Genomic DNA, 21604 nt, shown 5'->3' with positions numbered 1-21604 from the left:
CCAGGCAAGAATACTAGAGTAGCTTGCCATTTCCTTCTCCAGGAGATCTTCCCGACCTAGGGATCGAACCCAGGTCTCCCACATTGCAGGCAGATTCTTTTACCTCTGAGTCAGAGACCAGGGATCACATAGTAGCTGTTTTTAGTTTTCTAAGGAACCTCCATACTGTTCTCCATAGTGGCTATATGAATTTACATGCTTACCGATAGTGTAAGAGGGTACCCTTTTCTCCATACTCCCTCCAGCATTTATTGTTTATGGGCTTTTTGATGGTGGCCATTCTGACCAGTATAAGGTGATACCTCGTGTAGTTCTGATTTGTGTTTCTCTAATAATTAGTGATGTTGAGCATCTTTTCATATGCTTTTTAGCCATCTGTATGTCTGCTTAGAGAAATGTCTGTTATTTAATTTTTTAAAGTTGGAATTTAGTGAAAATACTTCACTTTTCAAAAAATGTAACATCTAGGTAACATGTTCAGTTCAGTTAAGTTGCTCAGTCATATCCGACTATGCGACCCCATGACCACAGGACGCCAGGCCTCCCTGTCCATCACCAACTCCCAGAGTTTAACCAAACTCGTGTCCATTGAGTCGGTGATGCCATCCAGCCATCTCATCCTCTGTCATCCCCTTTTCCTGCCTTCAACCTGTCCCAGCATCACGGTCTTTTCAAATGAATCAGCTCTTCACATCAGGTGGCCAAAGTATTGGAGTTTCAGCTTCAACATTAGTCCTTCCAGTGAACACTGAGGACTGATTTCCTTTAGTATGGACTGGTTGGATCTCCTTGCAGTCCAAGGGACTCTCAAGAGTCTTCTCCAACACCACAGTTCAAAAGCATCAAATCTTTGGCACTCAGCTTTCTTTATAATCCAACTCTCACATCCATACATGACCACTGGAAAAACCATAGCCTTGAAGAAACAGATCTTTGTTGACAAAGTAATGTATCTGCTTTTTAATATGCTATCTAGGTTGGTCATAACTTTCCTTCCAAGAAAAGCATCTTTTAATTTCCTGGCTGCAATCACCATCTGCAGTGATTTTGGAGCCCCAAAAAATAGTCAGCTACTGTTTGCACTGTTTCCCCATCTATTTGCCATGAAGTGATAGGACTGGATGCCATGATCCTAGTTTTCTGAATGTTGAGCTTTAAGCATACTTTTTCACTCTCCTCTTTCACTTTCATCAAGAGGCTCTTTAGTTCTTCTTTCTGCCATAAGGGTGGTATCATCTGCATATCTGAGGTTACTGATATTTCTCCTGCCAGTCTTGACTCCAGCTTGGGCTTCATCCAGTCCAGCATTTCTCATGATGTACTCTGCATATAAGTTGAATAAGCAGGGGGACAATATACAGCTTTGATGTACTACTTTTCCTATTTGGAACCAGTCTGTTGTTCCATGTCCAGTTCTAACTGTTGCTTCCTGACCTGCATACACAGGTTTCTCAAGAGGCAGGTCAGGTGGTCTGGTATTCCCATCTCTTTCAGAATTCCCCACAGTTTATTGTGATCCACACACACAAAGGCTTTGGCAAACTCAATAAAGCACAAATAGATGTTTTTCTGGAACTCTCTTGTTTTTTTCGATGATCCAGCAGTTGGCAATTTGACCTCTGGTTCCTCTGCCTTTTCTAAAATCAGCTTGAATATCTGGAAGTTCATGGTTCACATATTGCTGAGGCCTGGCTTGGAGAATTTTGAGCATTACTTTGGTAGCATGTGAGAAGAGTGCAATTGTGCGGTAGTTTGAGCATTCTTTGGCATTGCCTTTCTTTGGGATTGGAATGCAAACTGACCTTTTCCAGTCCTGGGGCCACTGCTGAGTTTTCCAAATTTGCTGGCATGTTGAGTGCAGCACTTTCACAGCATCATCTTTTAGGATGTGAAATAGCTTGACTGGAATTCCATCACCTCCACTAGCTTTGTTCGTAGTGATGCTTCCTAAGGCCCACTTGACTCTTCACATTCCAGGATGTCTGGCTCTAGGTGAGTGATCACACCATTACGATTATCTAGGTCATGAAGATCTTTTTTGTATAGTTCTCCTGTGTGGCCACCTCTTCTTAGTATCTTCTGCTTCTGTTAGGTCCATACCGTTTCTGTCCTGTACTGAGCCCATCTTTGCATGAAATGTCCTCTCGGTATCTCTCATTTTCTTGAAGAGATCTCTAGTCTTTCCCATTCTATTGTTTCCTCTATTTACTTGCACTGATCACTGAGGAAGGCTTTTTTATCTCTCCTTGCTGTTCTTTGGAACCCTGCATTCAAATGTATATATTGTTCCTTTTCTCCTTTGCTTTTCACTTCTTTTCACAGCTATTTGTAAGGCCTCCTCAGATGGCCATTTTCTTTTTTGCATTTCTTTTCCATAGGGATGGTCTTGATCCCTGTCTCCTGTACAATGTCATGAACCTCCGACCATAGTTCATCAGATCTAGTCCCTTAAATCTATTTCTCACTTCTACTGTATAATTGTAAGGGATTTGATTTAGGTCATACCTGAATGGTCTAGTGCTTTTCCTTACTTTATTCAATTTAAGTCTGAATTTGGCAATAAGGAGTTCATGATCTGAGCCATAATCAGCTCCCGGTCTTGTTTTTGCTGACTGTATAGAGCTTCTCCATATTTGGCTGCAAAGAATGTAATCAATCTGATTTCAGTGTTGGCCATCTTGTGATGTCCATGTGTAGAATCTTCTCTTGTGTTGTTGGAAGAGGGTGTTTGCTATGACCAGTGCATTCTCTTGGCAAAACTCTATTAGCCTTTGCCCTGCTTCATCCTGTACTCCAAGGCCAAATCTGCCTGATACTTCAGGTTTCTCTTGAGTTCCTACTTTTGCATTCCAGTCCCCTATAATGAAAAGGACATCCCTTTTGGGTGTTAGTTCTAAAAGGTCTTGTAGGTCTTCATAGAACCGTTCAACTTCAGCTTCTTCAGTGTTACTAGTCAGGGCATAGACTTGAATTACTGTGGTATTGAATGGTTTGCCTTGGAAATGAACAGAGATCATTCTGTCATCTTTGAGATTGCATCCAAGTACTGCATTTTGGATTCATTTGTTAACACTATGATGGCTACTCCATTTCTTCTAAGGGCTTCTTGCCCACAGTCATAGATATAATGGTCATCTGATTTAAATTCACCCATTCCAGTCCATTTTAGTTTGCTGATTCCTAAAATGTCGACATTCACTCTTGCCATCTCCTGTTTGATCACTTCCAATTTACCTTGATTCATGGACCTAACATTCCAGGTTCCTATGCAGTATTGCTCTTTACAGCATCAGACCTTGCTTCTATCACCAGTCACATCCACAACTGGGTGTTGTTTTTGCTTTGGCTCCATCTCTTCATTCCTTCTGGAGTTATTTTTCCACTAATCTCCAGCAGCATATTGGGCACCTACTGATCTGGAGAGTTCCTCTTTCAGTGTCCTATCTTTTGCCTTTTCATACTATTCATGGGCGTTTTCAAGGTAGAATACTGAAGTGGTTCGCCATTCCCTTCTCCAGTAGACCACATTTTGTTAGAAATATGTTAAGAAAGACTAAAATTTGGAGAAGAAAATGGCAATCCACTCCAGTACTCTTGCCTGTGAAATCCCTGGACAGAGGAGCCTGGTGAGCTGCAGTCCATGGGGTCGCAAGAGTCAGACACGACTTAGCAACTAAACCACCCACCACCACAAAATGAATATATGCCTAAAGATAACATGTGAAAGGATATTTGCCATATACTAGCTAGTTTTTTGGGGGGCGGTAGGGGTGGGAATTAACCAGGAAGACTTGGGATTTTCCATCAACTTCCATTTTATATTTATGTATAATGACCATTATTTTTACTAATACTGTAAAACTATGAATAATACTACTAAATGTTAAAAACATACTAAAATTAAGATTTAGAGAAAAAGGAAATACCGGTTTTTTTTTGAAAAGTATAGGAGAAGGACACAGTCATAGGGAGGTGAAGTTTTAAGGGGTATACAGTGATTAGAGCCAAAATTAGCCATGAAGTTCAACTTGAGAGTCCATCAGAGGGAAGTATTAGATTCAGGTCAAGACAGGCACGTTTGCCTTCACAGCTATTTCTACCACTATTTGTACACCCTAGAAAGGGAAAATTAATGCAGTAATAGCACTCAATATGTAGAACCATCATGCCAGATATATCCTTTATGCCTATACATTCTATTTTATCTTTTTGATGCAGCCATCAAGGTTCACACATTGCTTTTGGCTACTATGTCTCTTTGATCTCCTCCAGTCAAAAACATCTCACCACCTTCTTTTGTTCTTATCCACATTGAATCCTTTGAAGAATGTCCTACATTTCAGATTTGCCTGTTTTCTCAATCCATGGTTACATTTTGATTAAACATTTCTAGCAGGAACATCAGATAGGTAATGTTTGAATCTCACACTGCATCATATCAGGAGGTACTCAGTAACAGACTGTCTCAATTAGCTATGGAAAGCATGGTCACTTTAGTTAAGGTGCTGATCATCAGATCTCTTTATTACAAGAGTATATCTACAGTCCTTTTTTTCTGTAGCTTTTTTATTTCATTTTTTGAAGTTTTTTTTTTTTTTTTTTAAGTAGCACTCTTAAGTTCACAGCAAAATTGAGAGAAAAGTACAACGATTTCCCATACCATCTGCCTCCATACAGGCCTAGCTTCTTTTATTACCAACATCCCACTCTAGAGTAGTACTTTTGTTACAATTGATGAATGTACATTCACACATCCTTATCAAAGTCTATAGTTTACATGAGGGTTCACTCTTGTAATGCTGTACATTCTGTGAATTTGAACAAAAGTCTAGTGATGTGTATTCACCATCATTCTATCATCCAGAGTATTTTCAGTATCTTAAATATCCTCTGTGATTTGCCTACTCATCCCTCCCTCCCCTTAAGTGTTTTTTTTTTTAATGTTTATTTATTTTTAATTGATTGATTTCTGTAAGTTTTTTTAAAGATAAAATTTGATCCAACTCCTTGCCCACCAAACCTATGTAAATTCTAGTGTTATATTAAATCTCCATGTTTCTATAATAAATAATAATCTGTCAAAATTAACATTAAATATAAAATATTTTTCATGTTAATTTCCTTTTTATAGCTATCTTTATAAAATAAAGGGGGAGGTAATGAGTCAGTGAACTGGAAGAAGTAAACAAGGAGAAATTTTTTTAATAATCCAAAATATATTTGCATTTATTAGGAACCTCTTGGAATTTTAGGTTTTTCTAGTTTAGTTATATATCTTAAGGATAACTATTATAAATTATGATTTATCTTCTACATTGTAGGTATTGTCAATATGGACTCGCCATATGGTTCTGTAACACCTTCCTCTACACATTTGGGAAACTTTGCCTCAAACCTTTCAGGAGGTCAAATGTATGGACCTGGGGCACCCCTTGGAGGAGCACCCACAGCTGCTAACTTTAACAGACAACATTTTTCCCCACTTAGTTTGTTGACTCCATGTTCATCAGCATCAAATGGTGAGTAATACACAGTAATTCTAGAGGAAGAGTTTGCCTTTATGTTCCCTTAAAAATTTTAAAGTTTTTCAAAGTTTGGAGTTTTTAAGTTTTAAACCTCTTAATAAGTTAAATACTATACCTGGAGAAGGGAATGGCAGCCCACTCCATTATTCTTGCCTGGAGAATCCCATGGACAGAGGAACCTGGTGGGCTATAGTCCATGGGGTCACAAAGAGTGGAATGGGACTGAAGTCCCTTCAGTTCAGTTCAATTCAGTAGCTCAGTTGTGTCCAACTCTTTGCAACACCATGAATCGCAGCACACCGGGCCTCCCTGCCCATCACCAACTCCTGGAGTTCACTCAAACTCATGTCCTTTGAGTCAGTGATGCCATCTAGCCATCTCATCCTCTGTGGTCCCCTTCTCCTCCTGCCCTCAATCCCTCCCAGCATCAGAGTCTTTTCCAATGAGTCAGCTCTTGGCATGAGGTGGCCAAAGTATTGGAGTTTCAGCTTTAACATCAGTCCTTCCAATGAACACCCAGGACTGATCCCCTTTAGAGTGGACTACTGAATCTCCTTGCAGTCTAAGGGACTCTCAAGAGTCTTCTCCAATACCATAGTTCAAAAGCATCAATTCTTCGGCACTCAGCTTTCTTCACAGTCCAACTCTCATATCCATACATGACCACTGGAAAAACCATAGCCTTGACTAGATGGACCTTTGTTGGCAAAGTAGTGTCTCTTCTTTTCAATGTGCTATGTAGGTTGGTCATAACTTTCCTTCCAAGGAGTAAGCGTCTTTTAATTTCATGGCTGTAATCACCATCTGCATTGATTTTGGAGCCCAAAAATATAAAGTCTGACACTGTTTCCACTGCTTCCCCATCTATTTGCCATGAAGTGATGGGACCAAATGCCATGATCTTTGTTTTCTAAATGTTGAGCTTTAAGCCAACTTTTTCACTCTCCTCTTTCACTTTCATCAAGAGGCTTTTTAGTTCCTCTTCACTTTCTGCCATAAGGGTGGCGTCATCTGCATATCTGAGGCTATTGAATTTCTCCCGGCAGTCTTGATTCCAGCTTGTGCTTCCTCCAGCCCAGTGTTTCTCATGATGTACTCTGCATAGAAGTTAAATAAGCAGGGTGACAATATACAGCCTTGACATACTCCTTTTCCTATTTGGAACCAGTCTGTTGTTCCATGTCCAGTTCTAACTGTTGCTTCCTGACATGCATATAGATTGCTCAAGAGGCAGGTGAGGTGGTCTGGTATTCACATCTCTTTCAGAATTTTCCAGTCTATTGTGATCCCCACAGTCAAAGGCTTTGGCATAGTCAATAAAGCAGAAATAGATGTTTTTCTGGAACTCTCTTGCTTTTTTGTTGATCCAGCGGATGTTGGCAATTTGACCTCTGGTTCCTCTGCCTTTTCTAAAACCCGCTTGAACATCTGGAAGTTCATGTCCACATATTGCTGAAGCCTGGCTTGGAGAATTTTAAGCATTACTAGAGTGTGAGATGAGTGCAATTGTACAGTAGTTTAAGCATTCTTTGGTATTGCCTTTCTTAGGGATTGGAATGAAAACTGACCTTTTCCAGTCCAGTGGCACTGCTGAGTTTTCCAGATTTGCTGGCATACTAGCACACAATAAACCATAATTAAAAAGAATATGGAAAGTAGTATATACATACATGTACCTGTGTGTGTGTGTGTGTGTGTGTGTGTGTGTGTGTGTGTATAGGGAAAGATTGAAGGCAAAAGAAGAAGAGTGTGTATTATACACCAGAAACTAACAAAAAGTTGTAAATCCTATATCTCAATAAATAAATAAATACTATAAAAGTGTAATTTATGTTCTTGGCAATCTGAAATTAGGAGGAATTTAAATAGAGTCTCCAGGTTTTTAAAGTATTAGAATCAACTTCAGTTCTATCAAATCTAGAATATTGTGTTTTTGAGGTTTATTTCTAAGATGGATCATTTTTTGAGAATCAAAAGTCTTGTTTTATCGCCTGTTGATTTACATTTACTTTTAGATTTGAGAATGTAGCTTCCATGAAGAAGGATTTGTAGCCTTATAGTATAAGGCTACTTTTTTGTCTACTTTAAATCTCATCTGCTACGTAAACAGAGAATTCAGCACATTAAGAGAATTCTGTAATAAGGGTAGTGGGTTTTTTTGTATTTGTGGTTATTTATTTATTTAGTGAGGATAAAGACATCAAATTGCTTTCACTTTGAGGAAATTTTAATAAGAATCCTTTTTTGTTTTTTTTTAAGTTTTAACAATTTCTTCTAACAACATTAGAGCTCAGTTAATAGAGACTGGTTAACTGAGTGAAAGAATTAAAAAAAAAATTCATATTTGAGAGATTTGCATGTCTGCCAGTGAAAGCTTGAACATATATAGTGAATTTACATATTGTATAGTTTTTCTTGTGTTTATCAAATAACAAAGACTGTCACATGGAATATTACATATCCTTGTACTGCTAAGGCGCTTCAGTCGTGTCCGACTCTGTGCGACCCCATAGATGGCAGCCCACCAGGCTCCGCCCTCCCTGGGATTCTCCAGGCAAGAACACTGGAGTGGGTTGCCATTTCCTTCTCCAATGCATGAAAAGTGAAAGTGAAGTCGCTCAGTCGTGTCTGACTCTATGTGACCCCATAGACAGCAGCCCACCAGGCTCCTCTGTCCATGGGATTTTCCAAGCAAGAGTACTGGAGTGGGTTGCCATTGCCTTCTCCTATCCTTGTACCGGTGTCCCTAAGTTAAAATAAATGGTTTAAGAAAGAATAAATAAATAAGATGACTATGACAAAATCATGCCAGAAATAATGTAATAAGTATGCAAATAAGGTACCAAGAAAAAAGGAGAGAAGTTCATAGCGATTCCTGTTGAGGATACTTTACCTATCTTTGAAAAAGCTGAAGAAAGTTTCTTAAGAATCATAATTGAGATAAAGTGAATATAGTATAACATAGCTATTTAGCCTGGTTTATCTAAACTTAAACTATTAATAGAACATTGAAAGTAAATATAACTATAAGGAATAACTGATTATGACATTTTAGTCTTAACTATCTGGCTTATAATAAAAAGTTACAGCCTCAGTTATTTAAAGCTGTATTCAGTACAACATAAATTTGTGTACTGGAGGAATATGGGTATTTATTTATTTAGTTCATTACAAGGAAGATCGATGGGGCTTCCCAGGTGGCACTAGTGGTGAAGAACCCACCTGCCAATGCAAAAAACATAAGACATGCAGGCTGGGTCCCTGAGTCAGGAAGATCCCCTGGAGGAGGTGATGGCATCCCACGCCAGTATTCTTACCTGGAGAATCCAACGGTCAGAGAAGTCTGGCAGGCTACAATCCATGGGGTCACAAAGAGTCGGACACAACTAAGAACACACACACACAGTTGTCCTAAAACATTTTTATAGGTCTTTTCTGCTTTTGAACCATGAACCACTTAAGGTAAATGTGTTGTGTTTTCTTTTTAAGGTAAACATGTTGTATTTGTTTATATCTCTAGGGTCCTTTAAGATAGCATAAAGAACCCTTGTATATTTCCCCACGCCCATTCACTACTTGTTAACATGTTACCACATTCCTCCCTTTCCCTGCTGTGTATCTGTGTGTGTGTAAGAGGAGAGAGAGAAAGAAAGTGTGTGTGTGTGTGTGTGTGTGTGTGTGTGTGTGTGTGTGAAATATGTGTGTGTAGGGATTGTAGGGTTTTCTTCAGTTCAGTTCAGTTCAGTCGCTCAGTCGTGTCCAAATTTTTGCAACCCCATGAATCGCAGCACGCCAGGCCTCCCTGTCCATCACCAATTCCCAGAGTTCACTCAGACTCACGTCCATCGAGTCAGTGATGCCATCCAGCCATCTCATCCTCTGTCGTCCCCTTCTCCTCCTGCCCTCAATCCCTCCCAGCATCAGAGTCTTTTCCAGTGAGTCAACTCTTCCCATGAGGTGGCCAAAGTACTGGAGTTTCAGCTTTAGCATCATTCCTTCCAAAGAAATCCCAGGGCTGATCTCCTTCAGAATGGACTGGTTGGATTTCCTTGCAGTCCAAGGGACTCTCAAGAGTCTTCTCCAACACCACAGTTCGAAAGCATCAATTCTTCGGCACTCAGCTTTCTTCACAGTCCAACTCTCACATCCATACATGACCACTGGAAAAACCATAGCCTTGACTAGATGGACCTTTGTTGGCAAAGTAATGTCTCTGCTTTTCAATATGCTATGCAGGTTGGTCATAACTTTTCTTCCAAGGAGTAAATGTCTTTTAATTTCATGGCTGCAGTCATCATCTGCAGGGGTTTCTTACTGTACCATTTTACAGTTAGTTGCAGATACAGACTGATTTCCCCTAAATACTCCAGATTATAATATTTTAGAATCACAAGAACTTTCTCTTTCAAAACTGCAATGCAGTTAATCACCTTCTGCAAATTTTACTTTGATACATTATAATCTAATATATAGTCCATACTCATATTTCACCAGTTATCCCAATAATGCCTTTAATATCTCCTCTTTTTCAAGATTAAAATCAGTGTCACAGACTGCATGTAATTCCCATGTCTTTTTAGTTTCAAATAACCTGGAAGTGTTTGCTTAGACTTTATGAATCTTTCAAAGAAAGCTTTTTTTTTTTTTAAGGTTACAGATCAGTTGTTTGGTAAAATGGTTCAATTTGTTTTTCTGATATTTCTTCATTTTTAAGTTTAAGTTATTTATTTTTGACAGGAGCATCCCTATTAGTGTTTCAGCCTTCTCACGGTATTACATTAGAAAATATAAAATATCAGTTTGTGCTGTTTACTTTGATCACTTGGTTTCATAGGTTTCTACACTATCAAATTATCACTTTTCCCTTTGTAATTTGTAAAGTAATCTGTGGGCACTTACTTTGAAACTGCTTTTATTCCTCATCAGACTTTGAGGTAGAATGTAAGGAAATAGGGAAGAAGGAGAACTTTTCTCAGTAGAAATAATAGTTTTGTTTTTGTAACCATGTTAATATTCACAAATTTAAAACAGAACCAACCTTGATGAAGGGAAAAACACTAAAATTGAAAATAAATAAAAACAAGTAAACCTATCTGCATTTTAAATTACTAACATAAACCTACTAAATGAAAAAGAAACAATCTAAAAACTTTTGAAGACATTGGTATTTAGTAAACCCAAAAGACAAACAGACTACAGACAAAATCTTCACTTCTACTTAGGACATTTGTATTTTATGTTATGGATGAGTGATTTTAAACCTACATGGGTTATATTATAGGGCTGAGCAAATGAATAAATAAGAATATTGAAAATGATGTAATCCAGGGCTCTGATTGTAGGAAGAGAAGAATGTAGAGTGAGGCAAGGAAGAATGCTATGAAATTGTATTGGAATTAGAGGATCAATATGAACTCATGATTTTAAAATGATGTTATGTTTCGGATTGAATCACATAAAGTTGCCATTTTCCCCCCAGAACTATCTACTGAAAAGGGCCTAGAAGCCATGGATCTTCAGTAGCAGTAAGCACATTCAGCATCCAGATCTGTCTGTTAAATGTTTTAATCCACTAAAAGAAACTAGGGCTTGTTGGGGAAATAGCTGATTTGAGAGCTGGGGCAGGGAGAGTATAAGAGAAGTCTGCAAAAAGTCTTGTAGTGTCAGAAAGTAATTAAGTGTTTAGATGGTTGGGGCATGTCAGAGGAATGCAGCATATAGCTTGAAGGAGCTCCCACTAGCCAAATTCAGGACAATTTAACCATCAAAATGAATAATGTCAGCTCACTGGATAAAACAAGAATCCATGGAGTACGTAATGGTTATAAATAAAATTTTACAATGCAGACGGGGGACTTACAATGTCATTACAGTATAATGACAACTCATAAATGTAAAAGGAATTACAATTTGAGTCATCATTTTGCAACTGTTAGACTGGTTGATCAGCCAAGATTCTCAGACTTTTCCCTTTATTACTGAACTTTTAACTAGTTTGCATTTCATTACCTACCCAGGTTCGATCCCTGGGTTGAGAAGATCTCCTGGAGAAGGGAATGGCAACCCACTCCAGTATTCTTGCCTGGAGAATTCCATGGACAGAGGAGCCTGGTGGGCTACAGTACATGGGGTCACCAAGGGTTGGACACAACTGAGCGACTAACAGTACTACTACTACTAATAAAAATCTTAATACTTTTTAATGACCATTTAGTTTGTTTTACCTGACTTCTGATTATTCTTTAAGTTATCTGTTCACATAAATGTCATTTCATAGCTTTGTTTATTTATGGTAGTCTTTCAAAATTTTGTTTTTCATATTTATCTATATATTTTTCATAAAAATTGCCATTCTGCATGCTGTTGGAAAACTAACCCAAGAAGCATTACTTATTCTTCACAATGTATTTATCTGGTTTTAGGTATTTGAACAGCTTTTATCAACATTTCTCCGTGCATTCCACTTCTTTTTTTTCCCTTCTCCTCTATAGAATGTCAGGACATGATATTAGGACTCTGGCAAATTAAACTAGGATATGTGGGACATGGGTCCCTTACTTCCAAATAAAAAAGTTAAAAAAAGAAAGCAGAAAACCTTCCTGAGGCTGCAAAACAACAGGCTGGTGATATCCAAGATCCTTCTGCATACAGGCTAGGCAGAGATCCCCTGAGCCCGTATCCCACTCAGACTGCTAAGGTCTATCCTGTCAGTGCTCAACCCGTCCATGCTTTGAGTACTGATCACTGGTGCTCTGTGAGTTTCAGGCTTTGGCAAATCTAGTCAATGGGTCACTTTGACATTTCAATCTTATAAGGCTCTTTTGTATCCAAAAGCAGTAAAAATAATAATAATGACAGTTCTTTTTAAGGAAAAAATTAATTTTACATCATGACTCAGTATGCATATACCTGTGTGACTGAAATATATCTATAAAACAGTACTTACATCCTTACAGTATATGTTCATGCTGCTGTTTTTTTTTTTCATGCTGTTATTTTCTCTTCTGTTTTCTTTAACCTTGAAAAAAAATTTTTGTTACTCATAACTAACCACAGTCATCTCATGATCTACTGTAGTTCAGTTAACACTGAACTGAGGCGTGACAATGCAGTGCAGTTTTCCTGCAGGAGCACTTTTTCCATTTGTAAGTCACATTGCTCTTCCAATTTGAATTCAGAACTGAAGTGGATTTACTGAAACTTAAGTTTCAGGGTATCTCATTTGCAAGGGGCCCTGCCAAGGTCCTGTACCGAGTTTTGTACTTGTATTTTTTTTTTTTCCCTAAAACAGATTCCCAAGATTGTATTCCATCAAAACCTATAAAATCTGTTTTTTCTCTATAAGTTAGCATATTTAAGAACATGACTCTGAATTAGATTTTTCTTGTTTATTCTAATTAAAGAAATTATAATAATTAGGGATAAGAACAAAAATTATAATTAGGCTCTTTTCGTAGCAAGGACTGTAGACCGGGGGATCTCAAGGAAAGTGGTGCTTACCTCAAGGCTATGCAGGGTGATCTTTGAAACCATCTAAGATTTGAGACAGCTATTACCTCTCTGTCTCTCTTTAGAGGATTTATGGTCTCTCACTCGTAGTCTGTTTCTTGTCAGTCCTCTTACTACTGACTCTCTTTACATATAGGCTTCTTCATAATCTCATCTTGTATGTAGCCCTCAAAGATTCAGTTCATATTTAAACCAGTTTTTCTGTTTTCAAATAAATTGTAGCTATGCACTATGCAGGTAACTGTTTTGACTTCCTAAGCTTCAAGTTCCTCTACAGTTTAGCCTCTATTTAATTTTAAATATGCTTTGTATTTAGACTTTAATAAGAAAAGTATGATTGGTTTTGGTTTTCCTTCTTCACTGTGGTGGCTTCCCTGGTGACTCAGTTGGTAAAGAATCCTTCTGCAATGCAGGAGATCCAGATTTGATCCCTGGGTGGGGAAAATCCCCTGGAGAAGGAAATGGCAATCCACTCCAGAATTCTTGCCTGGAAAATTCTGTGGACAGAGGAGCCTGGTGGACTACAGTCCATGGGGTCACAAAGAGTCAGACACTACTGAGCATCTGAGCATGTATTAAAAAAGTAAAAGAGCTTGAAATATATCCCAAGTTCTACTCCAAAGAAGGTTGTTATTGTTTTGGGCTTCCCTTGTGGTTCAGCTGATAAGGAATCTGCCTGCAGTGCAGGAGACCTGGGTTCGATCCCTGGGTTGGGAAGATTCCCCTGGAGAAGGGAAAGGCAACCCACTCCAGTATTCTGGCCTGGAGAAATCCATGAACTGTGTGTATAATCCATGGGGTCACAAAGAGTTGGACACGACTGATCGACTTTCACTTTCTTTCACTTTCTTCACTATAGTGTATAAAGAGACTAAATCACTAAAGAATATTCCCAAATTGTGTGTATTAAGAACTAGCCTTGTTGTGATAAGTAAAACTTAAATTGCCACTTCTAAGAGTGTGTTCTGTGGAATATCCACAAGGTACAGTGAATCAGTTGGGTTATGAAACATAGCCTTCTGTTGGTATTTTATCAGCATATTAAAGTTCTGTGAAGTCCTGATTTAAAGAAACTTACTTATTTTTTTTTAACATACAACCAAGGGACAAATATTCCCAAGGAAAATAGTTTGAAAATTGCCAATACAATCAGTGATTTTCCCCACCTCCATTTTGTTGTCATTGTTGTTTCTTTTTAATTTAAATGTTGTCTTCTCATTGCTCTGGTGTTATATTTTACTTATGGTCAAGGGCAAATTAATTTAAATATTAATTAGTGTGCAGGCAGCATTCACATTTCGCATTCTACTATCCCAAAACTAAATAGGAAAATTGTGAGCCAAATTAAAAAATGACTGCAAAGTCACAGAACTTTAACCAGATTTTAATATACATAATTTATTATGTAAGCATTATACTCATATTTCTAAAATTTTGTTTACAAAATTACAGGCTCTATAGAGACAGTGTATATTATTTCCCAATATCTTTTCTCTAGATTCTCCTGCACAGTCAGTATCCTCTGGAGTTCGTGCACCTTCTCCTGCCCCATCATCAGTACCTTTAGGGTCAGAAAAGCCCAGCAACGTCTCTCAGGATAGAAAAGTTCCAGTCCCTATTGGGACGGAACGTTCTGCACGTATCAGGCAAACTGGAACTTCAGCTCCATCTGTTATTGGGAGTAATTTGTCCACATCAGTAGGACACAGTGGCATCTGGTCCTTTGAAGGGATTGCTGGCAATCAAGGTATGGTATGCTATTCTGCTTATTGGAAGTTAAGTTTATATATTTAACCAAAATATTAAAATATTTAAATAATTTTAATTTAAAAAGCAGTATTTAATTATCATAAACATTCTTTTAAGAAAATATGTGTTCATATCTCTTCATTTTGACTAATCAATTTATTTAAGAGTTTGAAACTTTTTTTGTTCACCTGTGATCTCTCACTGAGTTAATCATTGCTGAGTATAGTTTAATGCAAGCATATTATTTTCTTCATTTCATCATATTAAGGAAATATTAATATTTCCTTTGGGGCTCTTTAGTTTTATCTTAGCTTTTTTTTTGTTTTGTAACACAAAGTGTTTAGGTTACATTACGAGGCTATTGTTTCACTACCTACAAACATGGAAATATTGTGGTAAAGATATAAAAGTAGGTCATTATTCTGAAGGAATTCACATCCAATGTAGAAAATATTAGACATATATAAAGTTTTTTTTTTGCTGTTTTCTGATTTTAAATATCTCCCAATTATTTTTTTCTGCCTCTTCATCTTCCCTCAGACAAAGTAGACTGGTGTAACCCTGGGATGGGAAATCCTATGATTCATAGGCCAATGTCTGATCCAGGAGTGTTTTCACAGCATCAAGCAATGGAGCGAGAGAGTACAGGAATTGTAACTCCTTCTGGTACATTCCATCAGCATGTTCCTGCAGGATACATGGACTTTCCTAAAGTTGGGGTAATGGTGATTTAAAAGCATGTTCATTAGTTCTAAATGATTTTCTGATTATTAGCCTTATTTTACTTCCCATGTATAAGCATTTGTGAAATGGTGCTGGAGCTTTGGCTTGAAATTATAGGTGAAAATTATAGGTGAAAATCTAGCTAAAATATAAATATTTATAAATCCTGATTTTGTCTGAGTTGTTTAGAGAAATGTTTTTTGACAAAAGATTTTATATACTAGGCTTACACTGTCTTCTGTCTAATGCTGGAAGAAATCATATTGGAAAATAATTTTTAAATCACTTAGCTAGCTTACATGTTCCAAAATGAGGTGAAGTTTCAAATACAATTTTAGGGTATTGATTATACTGGGAAAAATAATAACCAGTGACTTCAATGTGCATAATCCTTGTTTTCTTTTTTAAGGGTATGCCTTTTTCTGTGTATGGGAATGCAATGATTCCTCCAGTAGCACCACTTCCTGATGGTGCTGGAGGACCCATATTTAACGGCCCTCATGCTGCGGACCCCTCTTGGAATTCCCTGATAAAGATGGTTTCAAGCTCCACAGAAAATAATGGCCCTCAAACGGTAAGGCTGATCATTCCATGAACATTTATTTAATGATTATGAGCTTCCAAGGGGCTTCCCTGGTGGCTCAGACAGTAAAGAATCCAGCTGCAATGCGGGAGACCTGAGTTTGATCTCTGGGTTGGGAAGATCCCCTGGAGGAGCGCATGGCAACGCACTCCAGTATTCTGACCTGGAGAATTCCATGGACAGAGGAGCCTGATGAGCTACAGTCCATGGGGTCGCAGAGCGTCGGACACGACTGAGCAACTAAGCATAGCACCTAGCTGCCAAGACAAATGTAATAGAGATAAATCATGGTTGTGAGAGAGTTTGGTGAATATGGGCAGTTGGGGAAATTGAGGGAAATTTATTATAGCTGAAATATAGCAGAGGGATATGGAAAAGGGTACCAAAGGTAGTGGTTTGGGGCCAAAATTAGGAAAGACATAATATATTCCATTGAGTAGCAGGTGGTAGGTAAAAAATTTTAAGTTGTAAAGTTTTGTAATTTTATGTATCAAAATTTAGTTGTGCAAAAAGGTCCATCTAGAGGTTATTTATTAAAAGTATTATAAATGTCAAAATAGTATGTGACTGTGAAAATGCTTAGAGATGGTTGTATATTTTAACTTATTGTGGTATATATTTAATACCTGATTTTCATTCCACAATCATCAACCTGTATGTACTCAGATAATGGTTTTTTAAAAATGATGGTAATTCAGATCCTGTTCGAGGGATAAGAGTAGAGGCAGGAAAACAACAGATAATAGTGGTTTATCACTGCTTTTCTTTATTGTTTCCCAGTATGTTGCCAGTTAACTGAGAAACTTAGCTGGTTTAGCTCATAAATATTCCTTAGTGTTTAAGAGTTTTATTTTAATCAAGTATATGTTAAATACATATTTAATAAAACGTGTGCTTTATATTCATAGGTGTGGACTGGACCCTGGGCACCTCACATGAACAGTGTGCATATGAACCAGCTTGGCTGATGAGGATCAGCTTGTTAGCCTGCAGATTCCTTTTCATTCAGAGGAAATCACAAGTGGCCGAAAAAAAAATTTATGCTCCCAAATCATTCTACTGATGTGCTTGACTGAAGTGTGTAGGCTTTTTGCAGAAGAACTTACTAACTGACCTATTTTCTGTGAACATTTGTGACTGCCCATTCCCCATCATCATCCGTTTTACCTTAGTTAGCCTTTTTCTTATCATTTTTCTTTTTTTCTTTTCCCTCTTCCCCTTTGGACATAACTTTCTGTTGAAGCTGTTCTTTGGCTGGTTGGTTTTAGTACTGTAAACTGCTTCTGAGCAAACACGGAAATTTAGCAAAATTATGTAAACTTGATCCTGAAGTTTTAGAATGGCAAATAAATGTACAATTGTTTACATAACAGAAAAGGCTAAGCAGAAAGTAAATTTCAATATGTCAGTATAGAGGCTCTACTTTACGTAGACTTAAATTAATGTGAGATATGTACCTTCATATTCAGAAATCTGGATGTTTCCTTCATACATTAAACTATTAATAAGTATAACTTTTCTGCTTGTGTAATTTAAGTATAAAGTAAAACAATGGGCATTATCAGTGAATGTTTCCCGACGCTGGCTTTTAAAATACCCGTGCTGCTCTCCTTTTGAGTTTGTTTGCAGCAAGGCACATATAGAGTAAGAAATTTTAACACTTTTTCATGTCTTTTTATTACCTTGTCACACTTTTAAAAACTAATACACACTTCTCTCTTCACTCTTTTGTTTCTCTCCTCACCCTTGCCACTAATACCAGTAAAATTTTCTTTCTGATCGTGAAATAATTCTATAAAGATTTTTACTCTAATGGCTGCTACAGAGAGATGGAGAATCTGCATCATCACCTGTGGTTTCTTCTAATCATAAAACATTCAGTCTTTCTGAGAATTTAAAAAGCCACCACTGGTTCCCAGTCAGCATATACAAGCTCTTATATACTGTTTATTATTAAACAATTCAGTGTACCATTTTATATTGGATAATATTGATTCTTAACATTGGGTTTGGAGTCATCAGGAATCAACATAAAAATTCCAGTTTTCAATAATTTAAAGGTTTTTTCCCCCCATATTTTAAAGCCTTCTTAATTTCTACACTTGTTTGTATATTATCAGTGAAAGGGATCAACAGCTAACTTGGGGCAAGTAATAAATTTGGCGTTTGTCATTAAGACAACTTATGGTAGACATGAATACACAGGTTACAAAATAAAGCCTCCTGTTTAACCTGTTTATGTAAGACACAGGGCCACACTAAACTACTCAGTGGGATTTATCTATTCATTTCACTTGAAAAAATAAACAGTAACATATTCCAAGAAGAATATGTGTCCTACCCTGTCTCATGTGATATAATAAATTATATGGTTGAAATAGAAAGTAAACATAAAAGTGAAGTAATGTCTTTAAAAAATAATAGACATAATTCCTCATTGGTGAAACATAAACATTAACTAAAATTCAGATAGATCACCCAGGTTAACAATATTAATATGGTTCCTTGACTGTCTCAAGAAAATGAAATGATTTCTTTTACTCTGGTTACCTAAGTAAAGAGTAAAAAGATTTCTCAAACATATCCAGAAATTTATAAACACATTTGTATCTTTTAATTTAGAAGGTGGTCTTAAAATACATAAATTTGTTTTTCTCCCTGTCTGTGATTGATACAACCATATTTCAAGGAAAAGCTAAATGATATCCTACAAATAAATGTAGCTATGACATAAAATTATTGCACTTTACTAAGAAAGGGGTATAATGCTATTTAACAGAGTATTTTATGTATGACTTTTGCCACTATCCTATAACTTTTTGCTTAGTTTCTTTTCTGTGTTTACTAGGGTTATTTTCTAATTAAAATAATCCTGCTAGATAACAGATACCACCCAGTATTTATCACAACACATGACCTTGTGTTGACTCACAACAGTGGGTTTCTTAAGATAGGGTGTCTTGCTAAAAAACAGAGAGAAAAACTATTTTTTTTTTTTTTTACTTCAAAGCTATGGGACAGGGGACTATTGATTGGAATGCTCCTAATTTAGTTTTTGGGGTCAGGCTTGTTAAATATAATACCATGGTTTTAGAAGTCTGTACTGGGAACATTTTTCAGATACATTTTTTATATTTCAGATGTAATGCAGTGCACTTTTATTTGAATAATAAAAAAATCATCTTTTGAGACCATGCAGGTCTTTTTTTTCCCCCTTTTTGGAAAGTATGTGGTATGTATAATTGCAGACTACATAAGGTATTTCTTTTCTCTTATCCTTTTAAGAAGTAGCTTAACTCTTAGATTTAACAGTTAGGTTAGTTCACACTTTAAATCCCAAAAGAATTAATATCCCAATTATTGTGTAATCTGTTTATACCAATCATTCCATTTTTGAAATGATTTTGTGTACTGGTGCCAAGAGAATTCCCATGGTATGCCTTTTCAACATATATTTCAGCATATACCAGTATATTCAAAAAAGTGATTTTACTATGTGAAAGGTATTTTTCCCTTCTGTTTCCTCTTACTACAAAGTTAAATCAATCTATTAGTAATTGAAAATTACTTTTTTTGGGGTAATAACTATACTTATCTTACAGTCATTTTTCTTCTCAGGAAAAAGGAGGTAAATAGTTTACTAATAGTTCCTGTCTTGTTTATCATGAAAATATTATTCTATTTTTCTATTGATTAAAATGACCTAATTATACATTTCATAAATATTTTTGCACACTTTATTTTTAAAAACAATACAAAGTGTTAGATTAAACAGATAAATCTGGCATGACATTTAAGAATGCTAGAACTTTCAAATAAAGTTTTAACTCAGGATTATTTCAGAATGATTCAAAATATCAAAGGAAAACCATTTCACTGTTTTCCATTACTAACATGGAGATTGAGTATACCAATACTCTGTATTTTTACTTTAGATAAATGTATCTATTCAGATGTCTTTTAATATTAATGTTTGGGATATTTATAATTTGTAAATTCTAGATGCTCCTGAATCTTTTTGGAAATATATCCCAGATTAAGCAAGTCACAACACTCAGTTAACTGAATTAACTAACTGTTAATTGCAAATGATTGGGATTTAGGATGAGAGCATCATTAATGCTCTAATATTTAATCTACCGTGGTATACACCTTGATTGCAAAAACACCATCACTTATATTTTGGATAAGTGAATACAGAGAAAAATGTGTTACTGTGGCTTTGACATAAATAAGAATTTCTTTATGTGACAGTAAAAATATAGGACTAATACATGGGTCATAAGAGGTTTCATATTAGACTTCTACCTTGAAATCAGTTCCCACTTTTGAAAGTAAAAGCCAATATCGTATACTTAGTACTTAAAAGTCAATGATAATTCAAGAGAATTTTTTTTTAATGAGAAAAAAAGCTAATACTACATTAGGTAACTTTGATTTTAAAAGCAGTGCATTAATAGGAAAAAGAAATGTGATTCCAAGGGATCACTTTAAGTTGCTCATGAAAATATCCTTTAAAGTTTCTTTTGGTAAACACTTGAGAAGGTGTATTTGGGAAGAGAGAAATTTAAATGACTGTACATATAGACAGTCTATATATATATATATATAATAGCCTATATTCACATTTGACCTCCATTCCTGTGTTCAGCACAGTGATGAATAAGAATTTCAGAAACTTCTGACAGTAAATATATAGTCTTTGTTTTTCAGGAGCTTTAAATAAAATTAAGAAAAAAGTTAGCTATGTGATGTAGTATGAATAAAAAGGAATGAGCTAATAAGTAGTTGAACTTTTTAGAAATGTTAAAAATGTTTTTTAAATGAACTTTTTAAACATAATATATCCATTTGCAAAGTATTAGGGTTGGCATCATTTCAGCTGGTTTGCCCAATATTTGTATAGTCACTCTGTAGTATACTTTTCCACTCAAAATACTCAGAGTATCACAATGTTTGTTACCAGTACATACATATACACTTTGTATTTGCATTGGGCTTTGTAATTGACAAATACTTCTCCCTACATTCTATACCAAGTAGATAGCCAGTCCTGATCATCTCCATTAACCAAATTGTAATCAGTATGTTTTAAGTATATGAAATTAGGTTAAATATTCATAAATTGTATTTAGATCACAATAGTCAAACTTAAAGCAGTGGAACATTTTTAAATGAGACTATAATCTGTGACCCCAAAATGTAGCACAAAAGGTGAGCCTACACTCATTGAAGAAGTTCCAGCCCTGACTCCTGAATACAAATCCACAGAAGGAAGTCTTAGGAATTTGATGAATAGCTTAAAAATTCTTGATTTAAATTATCTGAATAGTGAATGCATAAACGTGGAGTTTTCATTTTAGGATCTTTTTCCTTTCATCAACTCCTTTTCTCCTACATATCAAAAGGTCACAGTCCTTAGGCTTAAATGACGCTGTGGAAAGTCCAACTCCTAATGTTATCAGGTCTCTGCAACGAGAGGAGTGCAGCAGCATAGAAGTTGTTCCTTTGCTCC

The 21604-nt window shown here is 36.4% G+C and overlaps 1 protein-coding gene across 13 annotated transcripts in view; it reads left to right on the top strand.

Moving 5' to 3' along the window:
• The window catches only part of ANKRD17 (ankyrin repeat domain 17), a 167280-nt gene extending 147472 nt beyond the window's left edge, over positions 1-19808 (top strand). For 11 of the 13 annotated variants that reach the window (XM_005208081.5, XM_015471681.3, XM_024993131.2 and 8 more), the window contains 5 exons: positions 5322-5519; positions 14533-14781; positions 15324-15502; positions 15916-16080; positions 16998-18067. In XM_005208081.5, the coding sequence (XP_005208138.2) occupies positions 5322-5519; positions 14533-14781; positions 15324-15502; positions 15916-16080; positions 16998-17057 (851 nt within the window). In that variant the 3' untranslated portion in view covers positions 17058-18067. 13 annotated transcript variants of the gene reach the window in all.
• The last annotated feature ends 1796 nt before the right edge of the window (positions 19809-21604 follow it).

This window comes from Bos taurus, chromosome 6 (assembly GCF_002263795.3).
Source record: "Bos taurus isolate L1 Dominette 01449 registration number 42190680 breed Hereford chromosome 6, ARS-UCD2.0, whole genome shotgun sequence".
Classification (NCBI taxonomy): Eukaryota; Metazoa; Chordata; class Mammalia; order Artiodactyla; family Bovidae; genus Bos; species Bos taurus.
Note: the sequence above shows the minus strand (reverse complement) of the source record. Positions and strands in the feature narration are given on the sequence as shown.